This window comes from Haliotis asinina, chromosome 7 (assembly GCF_037392515.1).
Source record: "Haliotis asinina isolate JCU_RB_2024 chromosome 7, JCU_Hal_asi_v2, whole genome shotgun sequence".
Lineage (NCBI taxonomy): Eukaryota > Metazoa > Mollusca > Gastropoda > Lepetellida > Haliotidae > Haliotis > Haliotis asinina.
Window position 1 is genome coordinate 60920866 of NC_090286.1, and position 11949 is coordinate 60932814.

At 41.3% G+C, this 11949-nt stretch overlaps 1 protein-coding gene across 1 annotated transcript in view; it reads right to left on the minus strand.

Moving 5' to 3' along the window:
* LOC137290721 (amiloride-sensitive sodium channel subunit gamma-like) overlaps positions 1-11592 on the minus strand; it is a 30401-nt gene extending 18809 nt beyond the window's left edge. Inside the window, exons 1-2 of the mRNA XM_067821815.1 lie at positions 11273-11592; positions 273-713 (exon numbers count right to left, since the gene is read on the minus strand). Of these exons, the coding sequence (XP_067677916.1) occupies positions 273-713; positions 11273-11416 (585 nt within the window). The 5' untranslated portion in view covers positions 11417-11592. The remainder of the gene's footprint in view (positions 1-272; positions 714-11272) is intronic.
* Positions 11593-11949: the final 357 nt, after the last annotated feature.

Here is an 11949-nt window from a genome sequence, read left to right on the forward strand (position 1 = left end):
GAATTAGAACATAACGAAAGTTCAGGTAGTGGTGTGGCCAAAATATTCTTAGATCGGTTCTGTATCCCTTCTTTGTAAATTTGTTTGGTTTGTTTTTCAATGAGAGGATAACCGTTGATACGGAAAGTAGTATTTTCTTTCTACAGGTTTAGTGTACGCTTCCCATCTAGCTCTACACCACATCTACAGAGGCGTACACCATCATCATCATTCGGATTGTTCATGATGTTAGCTCTATATTATGTATTTTAAAATGCAGCAAAAGCACCAACCTTAAGTGAGGAAGCAACAGCATCTGGTCTAACAGTCCGTAAAAAATTCTTCAGTTCATTACTGCCCCTCGAAGCCATGGACGATTTAACGGGATTCACATTGCAAAAGGTGATCGTTGGGAACTTGAGGTTCTGGAAGCCAAGCTTTATCTGCGTCTGTCTATCAAACAAAAAGTAAGTTGAGCAGAGCGTGTAGAGGTGAATCCCCATGGCCACCATTGCTCCCAGGAGGAGCACCGTCCACGCCAGCTTTGCGTACCAGGTCTTGGAAGTGTGGATGTATGGAATCCCTTGCATGGAGGTCCGCTCGGCGAACCGAATCAGTACCCTTTTGAAGGTCTTGGGATTTCCGTCGGACTTGCATTCGTCGGACTCGGTCTGGGACGGAGGCTCGTATTTCTGGTGGAACATTATGCCTCGCCCCCAATTGCCACTCAAGTCCTACAAAGACAAGGAGTTCGAAATTAGGCGACAACTATTCAAATGTATTTGTCTTTCGAATTTCGTTATCATTTTTTTCTGTAGGTTTAGTGTTCATTTTATATTCGTGAAAATTTTAATAACCTACTTATATTGCCGTTTTCTTTCACGAAGACTCAGAAAAAGCTTAAAACTGATTACCGGATCTACTTGTGTATGCATTTGATTAGGAGACAATCATTCCATTAATTCCTTTGTCGTTCGTACGCCAAGCAGGAACTGATATCGGCAATGAGGAAAGGCGCTCAATTATGCCATTCAAAAGCTCATAATATTGATTTGCTAAACAGACATGGATTTGGGGCCTGTTTATGCCTAGAACTATTACGGGGAATTAACTAGGGGATCTCCACGCCTTCAAAAACAGAGAGGGATTTCATGCAAAGCAGGAATCTTTGTTTTTGAGACAATTAATAACTCAATAAACCAATCAATCAATCAGCCAGTCAATCAATAAACAGAACAAGCAATGAATGAGGTCAATCAGTTGCAGACACGGAATGTTCGAGTAATGAAACATTTGATGACGCAATATTATTGGTGTTATGACCTATAAATGACATACGACAATTCACTGACGAACCTAGAGGATTAGACATTAACTTTTACTTTAAGAATAAAGGCAACTCGAATACTTGCTGGAGTAATGAAAACTATTGTTAAAACATTGTCGAGTATTAAAGTAAATGGAGATGTTATGTCAATACTTCAACGTGATAATTTATTTGAAATCTTCACATAATTCACAGTCTGATTTTTAAACGAAACGATAGCTGACATACATGGCAATACCTAATGAAGCGGTTCAACTCAAGTTTAGAGTTGCCATGGTGATAATGAGTCTAAGCTTCACAATGTACACACTGTCCTGATGCCCGTGAGTACGTCCGACCGTGACGGCTTAATGTTTATAATGAGACACAATTGAATTTGGTTACTTTTAACATTATTAACATTTTCTCAATCTTCATCAACACAACTTATAATAATATATGTCTTATAACGAAAAGTGAATACTTTCTTGTTAGTTCATAACGAGACTGATATTAAAGAAAAATGCCCGTATATCTTGAACTATTCTGAACTAGTACTACATCGCCGCGGCGTCATCATAATGCGTGTACGTTACATGAATATATATTTATAAGACATTGAAACAATGGACACAAACTATTTTAACATCCATGGCCACGTGAAAACCTCTACAACACGTCTACCTTCTATACCAAACTCCTTTATGTTCAGCTCTGTATTTAAGCAGAGTCTGACAAAATGGCAAAGTAAAAGCAACTTACCTTCAAAAACAAACAGAGAGGGGTCTCAAGTAAAGCAGGAATGATTCTAATGTGCAACCATCCTGTATATACACCCTAGGCCTCCTGACCGAATTTAAAAGAAAGTCCATACGCGCAAGTTTAATTATCAATTTCAATAATAGAATACGTGACATACTGGTTACCTTAATCAAGATGTGGATAACAGATGCTGAATACCGAGGTTGTGAAAGATAGATAATCAAAAATTATCAATGCTGCTTTAATGTCACAGTTTGTGCTGGTTCTTTTGATAGATTATATTTGACTTGGTCAACTGTGACTTCACTACCAGGCGTTGACAAAGCCCTATGTTCCGATAAGGGCGGAAACCTTTAATTGCATGTAGTGTCGCTTGACCGGTTGTGATTGCATGTACCATCACTTGACCAGCTTGTATCCTGAGGTAATAACTGATAATATGCCAGCTGCCAGGCGCAAGTGGATTTTAGTAAAAACTAGAAATCTTGTGTAAGGTAACCACATCATGTGACATCAACTTCAACAGCATCAACAACAAGAAGTCCTTTATTACTGCTTCATCTACAAACGTGGTCTTGTCACATATTCATCTACCTAAATACTCACGTAAGCAGGGTGCAATAAACTGGCTGGCTGATCTAGACACTTGGGTAAAACACCAAGGAACTGATGAAAACATAACTTGTTTATTTTTTTTAACTTTCTTTTAGAAGGACCAGCAATACAGTGGTATGTTACGTTAAGCGACTATATCAAGTCAGACTGGAACAGTCTCAAACAAGCTGTCATGTCTAGATTTCAACCATCAGAACATTTCGATCTATCAGTGCTAGTCATTAATCAGCAACCTACTGAGTCAGTGTCTGATTCCATCACTAGATTAGAACAGGTGACCTCTAGGAAGTCAATACCAGACGACGTCTTAGTTGCTATCGTTGTGAACGGACTGAGCCCTTCTGTCAGACAATGGGTCTATAATGAAGAGCCCAAGTCTTTGGAACAAGTGCGCCAGCAAGATGAACTTGCAGCCAAGTCCTATCTCAGTGTCCAGCAGCCAGTTTAAGCTAGTCTCAGAGACCAAGTCACTTAGCTGTCAGCACTAGTGATGTCACTGATAGAAAACCAACAGGACACACTCCAAGATGACCGTCAGCAAAGAGTCAGGTACCAGTCACGCCCTCGACAAGGTGTCTACAGTTCCAGACAAGAACTTCGCCAGTCATCTTATCCTGGTCAGCAGTCGCAGCACAGGCCAAGTGGCGTGAGACGAGAACATCACCGTCCATCCAGCAGAAACAACAGAGAAAGATGCTCAGGATATGGTGAGTATTGTTCTCTGCGTGATTACTGTCCCAATAATCATACAATTTGTAATTTTTGCAGGAAGAAAGGTCATCAGAGTTCTGTCTGTTATCAGGTTCTTCTGTCCAAAACAAATAACGCATAGGGACGCGTGCCTGATTCCAAGGAACCATTTAGAAACATTCACCCAAGCATATTGCCCTAACTATCCAGCTCCCCTTCCAACTGTTGTGCCTCTACTATCCATCCTCACCCAATCCTAGTCAACATGAAGTATCTCTTGTGGCACTTTTATGTAAATACCCATTCAGGTTAAGGTTGGGCAAATGAAGACAGCAATAATAGACGCGCTGGAGCTTCAATCAGCTCTGTTCACATGAAATTTCTGAAGATAATAGGACTCACTGAGTTTCACCTTCAGAAATCTCATCTGACAGAAATCACTGGTGTAGGAGAAGAACGCCACCCAGTGGTAGGTTTGGTCTCACTACAACTTACAATTGGCCATGCTTTATTTTCACAAGATTTTCATGTCTTCGCTTCATTGCACCATGCCATCATTCTTGGTTTAGACTGCTCAGTTCAGTTGCATGATGGATTAATATCCGTGAGCTTGGTCGATGACAATGCAGGGTTTTGTGAGACCACATAAAACAGTTGAAATTCCTCCCCAAATCCCAGGCTGATATTCCTGTTGATATCTCCCGCTATGAGACACAGAATTGCTACTGGAACCATTTCCTGGCCTTGAGATACTCCAACTTCAAGGAGCCAAATGTCTCCTCAAAGGTGTCACAGATAGACCATGCGTGAGGTTTCTCAATCCAGCTGATAAACCTGCTTTGCTTCGTCGTCAACGAGTAGTAGCCACTGTCTCCATAATTGGCCCATCATCTATAGATACACTGGAATCTAAACAAAACAAAGGTCATCCTTCAGCCAACACTGCAGTTCTCTCCAGCTCCTCTGAACTCTAAACTGTCTTTTGACCTGAGTGATTCAGATCTCAATGAAGTTGTTAAAAACATCCCGTCTCCTAAACCTATCCATGATGTCACACATTTTCTAGGTATTGCAAGTTATTATAGCAAGTTCATTCCAGATGTCTCCCATATACCCTCTCCATTGTACATCTTGCTTCAAAAGGATGTCACATTCAACTGGACTGTCGAATGTAAGCAGGCACTCAGAAGAAAGGATGCTTAACTACAGCCCCTGTCTTAACATAAAGAACATTCATTCTGACAACTGATGCTTCCACCTCAGCTCTAGGATACATCTTAGGTCAACGGGATGTTTCAGGTCAAGAGCATGTCATCAGTTATGGTGGCCGGGCCCTTCATGCTGCTGAGAAGAAATGGGGCATAACTCAGTTAGAATGCCTGGCTGAATTGATGGCATTGGAACTTTCCGGATTTACCTCACATCTCAAAAGGTCAAAGTTCAACTTTGTTGAGTCGAGTGGACAGTTGCATTGCACTCTCCAGTGAAAAACCTACTGCAGAAGCAGATGAAACTGCCATCAGAACACACTGGAAATCAAACAAGCGATCACCAGCATGATCACCAACTTGCTTACCAACAAGATCAGTTCTATGATGTTGAAAAACTCTTGCAGTACAAAAACATCAATGGCATACGTCATTTTTTGTCAAATGGGATGGATATTCTACACCAACATGGGAACCACACCATAACAGAGGACAAGGACTTATCAGAGACTTCCACGTGCACAAAACTCAGACTGGAGTGAGATTATAGTCTCTACTAATAGGGCTACCCTCGACTTAGTCTAAGGCAGTTGGTTTCAGTGTAAAGTGTTGGGCGTTGATAACAAACCTACAGGTCCGCCTGTGCTAGTAAGTGCTAGAGGGATGATAGTTGGAAATGTCATTCCTTCAAACCCGTTGTCAGCACTATCAACCCACCGTATCATAGCTCTGATTTGTTATATGGTCGTGCTGTCTATCCATCAGTATATATACTGAACATCATTGAAAACGCACCACCCCTAAAATTGTGGATTTCTAAGAGCAGAAGTGGGCAATCTATGTAAATTTTACATATTTCTGTAGACCAATGTTTGATAAAGAAAAGAAGCAAAAAACAATCAAGCAAAACAGTGAAGATTTAATGCAGCTGACAATGAAATAAAGATGGGGTCAAAATGGAAAGTCAGTAGCGTGTATGACCCCCGTTAGCAGCAACACAAGCTGTGCAACGTCTCCTCATTGTACGGATAAGTCTCTGAATAAAGTCCTGAGGCACTGCATTCCACTCTTGCTGCAAGGCATTGTCGAGTTCCCCAAGGTTGTTGATCTGCGGACGACGTGCGAGGCGTTGGCCGATGTAATCCCACAAGTGTTCGATGGGTGACAAATCTGGTGACAATGCAGGCCAATGAAGTAGAGGAATGTTGTTGTTAGCCAGATACTGTATCGAAACACGTGCAGTGTGGGCTCGTGCATTGTCATGTTGAAATGTGTGCAGATCTTGATGCTGGTGAAAGAAGGGAACGACGTTGTTCTGAAGAATGTTGTCACGGTAGTAAACGGCATTCACTCTGCCACGACAAACAATCAGAGCGGTTCTGTGGTGATAACTTATCCCTCCCCACACCATAATGCTGCCTCCACCCCACCGATCGGTTTGCACAACACAATCCTGATGATAACGTTCACCCCGTCGACGCCATACCCGTAGACGCCCGTCAGCATTTCGCAAGTGAAAACGCGACTCGTCGGAGAACACCACACCATGCCAACGTCGTAACAACCACACACGATGCTGTTCAGCCCATTGTCGGCGTTCACGGCGATGCCTGTCAGTCAGGATGAGTCCAACGTAAGGGCGTCGACAACGTAACCCTGCCGCACGGAGACGGCGTCGGACGGTGGAAGCGCTGATCAAACCACGTCGACCCTGGACAGCGTTGGCGGTTCTGGCAGCGGGCAAGGTTCGATCCCGAATATGGCGCCGTACAATGTCTCGATCTTGACGAGGGGTGGTAACACGTGCCTGACCTGGGCGTTGCCGGTCCCTGCTGGTTCCTGTTTGTTGGTATCTGTTAGCAAGCCTCAGAATGGTCGAATGATGACACCCAAATCGTCGTGCAATGTTTCTGCTTGAAGCGCCGACCTGCAACATACCCAAGGCCTGTTCTCGTTCCTCTGGTGACAATCTTGGCATGGCGAAAAAACTTTACTTACGAAAGTACTGCGAAAATGAGAACGGTTTTGTGCCGAAGGTCATTTATACCCCTGAACAGCATGCTTTCTGCATGCAATTTGTGCCCTTCGTGTGTGATGTGCATGAATTTTGTTGTTTTCATGTGATGTGTTCGATGATGTGTTCGAACGATCCGTTTTTTACTGTAGAGCGTTATTTACGATCTAGTGTGTTATTATCAAAATTCCCACCATTAATTTTCCATTTCCAAAAGATTCTATTGCCTTATTTCAAAATTTACAGGTGGTGCGTTTTCAATGATGTTCAGTATACTATCACTGTTTCTCCTCGTTATATGATCGTACTGCATATCCATCAGTATATACCATCACTGTTCGTCATTGTTATATGATCATACTGTCTATCCATCAGTATATATCACCACCGTTTGTCCTTGTTATATGATCATACTGTCTATCCATCAGTATATACTATCACTGTTGGTCATTGTTATATGATCATACTGTCTATCCATCAGTATATATCACCACCGTTTGTCCTTGTTATATGATCATACTGTCTATACATCAGTATATACTATCACTATTCGTCATTGTTATATGATCGTACTGTCTATCCATCAGTATATACTATCACTGTTCGTCATTGTTATATGATCGTACTGTCTATCCATGAGTACATATTATCACTGTTGGTCATTGTTATATGATCGTACTGTCTATCCATCAGTATATACCACCACTGTTTGTCCTTGTTATATGATCATACTGTCTATTCATCAGTATATATTATCACTGTTAGCCATTGTTGTATGATCCCACTACCTATTCATCAGTATATACTGTCAGTGTTCCCAGAAATTATTGAGAAAATCTTTGTTTTTTTTCTAATGATGCTAAGATTTGAAAAAGGGCTGTCACTATGCACTAAGCATACTAAATAAGGGAGACAACTCTTGATGGCTTAGAAGGCAGCGCATTACGTCAAGAGTTATCTCCCTTGTCTGAGCAGACGGCTTCCTGTGTTGACATGGCAGAATTTACAGCAAGAGAGAAAAGAAAGCTCATTCTAGATGATTTTGAAAGGGGTGAGGCTGATGCTAAAGTGTTAGCTTGTAGACATGGTATTCCTCTGTCTACAGTATACAGAACTTTGAAGAATATTCAAACAGGAACCGGGATAGAGCACAAAGCAGGGGCAGGTCGGCTTAGGAAATTCAGTGTTGTGGATCGCCGAAGACTTGGGCAGATTGTGAGTAGGGGCAAATTGAAAAGTGTTGAGAACATCAGAAATGAAATGATTAGCAGAGGAAGTCCTCAGGTATGCAATGAAACAGTTAGGCAGGAATTACAGAGACTTAATTGGGTGAAAAAAACGTGGAATTCCTTCGCCGTTGATGAAAGATGCACAAAAGGAAAAACGTTTAAACTGGTGTCGGGCTCATGAAAATCAAGATTGGGATAATGTTTTCTTTTCGGATGAAAGTTCTGTTTGGCTTTTCCCTAATTGTGTGAAAATTTGGACCAAAGATACTGTCAAACCTATCTACCAGCGACCAAAACATAGCCCGAAGTTTCACATGTGGGGTGGCATATCGGCTCGCGGAGTGACGCCATTGTGTGTTTTCACGGGAAACTTGACAAAAGAAAGAAACGTTGACATTCTAAATGGTCACCTTCTTCCGACAGCACAAACATTGTATGAAGATGATTGGATTTTCCAGCATGATAATGACCCAAAACACACTGCGCGCAACACAAAACAGTGGTTGTCGGGCGAAATTGTTCAAGTTTTAGGCTGGCCCAGTTACAGCCCAGACCTAAACCCAATTGAGAATGTGTGGGGAGTCATGAAGGACAGAATAAACCAAAAGGGACTGAGAAATATTGAAGATATGAAGGCCGAGGTGGTCCAATATTGGGATACCCTGTCACACGATTACCTACAAACTTTGATGGGTAGTGTGCCTAGGCGTATTCAGGCATGCATTGCTGAGCGAGGAGGTCTAACAAAGTACTAAAACAAGACTGAGACTGTAAAAGGATGATGTTTTAACATGTTTATGTAAGTAAAACGCCAGAAGTTAATAAACGTAATGAGTTACATGACGCAACATGATTCTCAATAATTTCTGGGAATACTATATATCATAGCTACAAATCCCCAGTACCTTTTTGATAGTATATACTGCTACTGTTTTCCATTCATTATCAATCGTCGGTAACACTATAAATACAAAAGTGTATGTATGTGTGTATGGTGTTTTCTTAACTTTTTTGCTCAAGTACGCGTGCATGTTACATGTACGACAAAACACGTGACATGTTGGGATTCTTGGAATTTCGAGGCATTACAAGCAAATATATTTACGCACATGAATGTGCGTCATTTTAGCTGAGTAAACAATATACGTTGAAAACACACCAAGATGTGTCAAGTGTATATAGTGTACAGCGACAATGATAAATGCGACTGGTGTGAACTGTCAGTCAAGGCGCATGGACGACCCCGATTGACGTGGCCTGTATGAAGAATGATATTTATACTGATGAATCATGAAGGATGGTGGAATTTAACATCTCAGTAATAAATACCCTTCCAGTCCCCGGGGTGTACACAGTATATCTCAAACTGAATCAAGACGTATAAAACGTTATTGCCTACAGTAATGCTGTTCCGTGTGACCGACTCGACGTTATAGATCTGCTATAGCTAAATAACATCACGTTATGAATACAGGTTTGTTGTCCTACACATTCGTTACGTGACACAGCAAATCGTGTTTGACACCAGGAGTCGACGGCAACACAGGTCGCGTGTAACTCAACAAACATGAATTAGTATACGTATGAAAATACATGCAAATACGTTTTTTATTAACATATGGAGATTGACGCAAGTAATCAAAAGAATTGTGTGTTTGTCAGATAATGTAAAAATGGGCAGGTACATCAGATTACTCTGCACTACACCCTAATCTATGAATCCAAGATATCAATACATATGCGTATGTACATACTAGTGTTCTTTAATCCCTCCATGCCTATACCAGACTTACATACTTACATTATATAAATGCGTTATCGCATGAATATGAATTACTCGGTCCCCAAATTACACAAGGTATTTGCTCCGTTCCCACGACCCTGCTTGCGACCGCTCCGAAAAGTTTTGTAGATGACGTATAACGTGTTCCGTGCGTCACGTTTTGTTTCAGGACCATCGGATCTACAGACATACATTAAACTAGCACCGTGTACTTTACGGAATGGTAATACTTTTGCTATTTTCTTCGTTTCCGTAGCAGCAAGTTGAACTTCAAACTAGGATGGAGGTTGTTCCATGAGCACAAACCATAAAATGTGTATCTATTCTTTGTACCTAACAAGTGCTGAATTGGTGACTTAGCTTTAAAAGTTATTTTCTTTATAAATGTAGTTTTTACAACTTGAACTAAGGTTCAAGTGAAGATTTCATTTAGCTTTTTGTGTCATATGTTATATTTACTCACGCATCTTTCTCTTTTGCATCACGCTGTATACCTAGTATGTGATATATTGTTTGATGTCTGCACATACTTAATTACGGCTGGTGTTGTCCACCCTACATCAGAGTCAATAATATGCAATAACTAAACATAATGACTATTCTGTACGATATGATAATATACCACGCACGGAGGAAAGGAAATTTGATATTAATTGGGAAAATAGTTGTTATTAAAGCTGTAGCACTTTCATCTCTGGTGCATATATTCACTTCCCTCCCAAATCTTCCAAAGCAATTCACTGACAAATTACTTGATATCTTTTTATAAATTCATCTGGAATGATAAACGGGATAAGATAACTAAAGACGAAGACTAGCTTATACGACATGATAATATATCACGGATTGAAACAAACAAATAGTCCAGATCAATCTCAGTTAATCTATTTGTGGCGCAGCCAGAAATTCGTAACTCTCCCTGCGGATATAATTTGACCACCTGTGCTGCCATCCTTTGTTTGATACAGGTGTGGAACTGAGTGAGTGAGTGAGTGAGTTTAGTTTTACGCCACACTCAGCAATATGCCAGCTATATGGCGGCGGTCTGTAAAATAATCGAGTCTGGACCAGACAATCCAGTGATCAACAACATGAGCATCGATCTGCGCAACTGGGAACCGATGACATGTGTCAACCAAGTCAACAAGCCTGACCATCCGATCCCGTTAGTCGCCTCTTACGACAAGCATAGTCGCCTTTTATGGCAAGCGTGGGTTGCTGAAGGCCTATTCTACCCCGGGACCTTCACGGGTCGGTGTAGAACTGAAATATCATGTGCTCTTTGTAACATCGAAAACCTAAACGATCGGGGTAACCAGTCAATATTCAGAAATGTGCAGAGAGATTTCTTCAAAGTTTATGTCCAACCTGTGTGTGAGAGAGCGTGCGCGCGTGCGTGCGTGTGTGAATAAAAAAGATGAAAATAAAATCAAGCGACAAAACAATATCCATGGTCAAAAGAAAGATGTCTACCTAACCCAGAGTCCATGGCACTATTGCGACTAAAAATATACACGAGTCTGTTGACATGACGATCCTGGTAAGAGGATAAGCGTATCCACCTCCACCGGTTGGGTTTCGTTTTGTTTTTCACAGAATATACATTTTGTGTTATGTAACTATACGGACATCCGATGACTACAATGTAGAATGCTGAAAGATTAAACTGTTCAAAAGACTTCTTACCATGCTCTGTTGGTAGTCGGCAGGAGGTTCCCAGTTCCGACGGTATGGTTTTTCCATTGCGTCGTGGTCAGCGGCGTGTGTGAAGTTGCCTGAGTATCCGGGATAGTCGCGCAAGTGTTTGCTGTTGCTTCTTTTAACAGACATGGTGTGGGCGTGTCTTTCTATTGACAGCGGGACAATTACAACAAGCCCACAAGGAGCAGATCCACGCAGTATCCTTTAGACCAGGGTGATCAGTGATCCATGCGTCATGCACACATGTATCCGGCTTCACATAAACATGATGACTGTCGATATACAAATATTATCACGATAAATCTAATGTAATACAAGACAGCTGTCGAGATATATATGTTTATCTCAACCTTCAATGTACATGTCTAAAGAAGGTTACATAATTCACACGAAATATCTACCAATGGCAACCTGTTTCAAATTGAATCTAATTCCATTAGTAAACATTCTTCGTTGTACCTTAGGTCAACATTAGTTCCTCTTTTCGATCTCACCGCTGAGTGTTTTCAGTCCAGAGAACAATAACCCCGTTGTACTGTGTTTTGTGTTTTGCTCCTCGCAAGGATCGGTCATGACTGACGCGGGTCACGACTTTTCCAGGCATGTCGACACTTGTTATTATTTATTTCAACTACAGTTCATCGCTACTGTGTGGAAGGCTA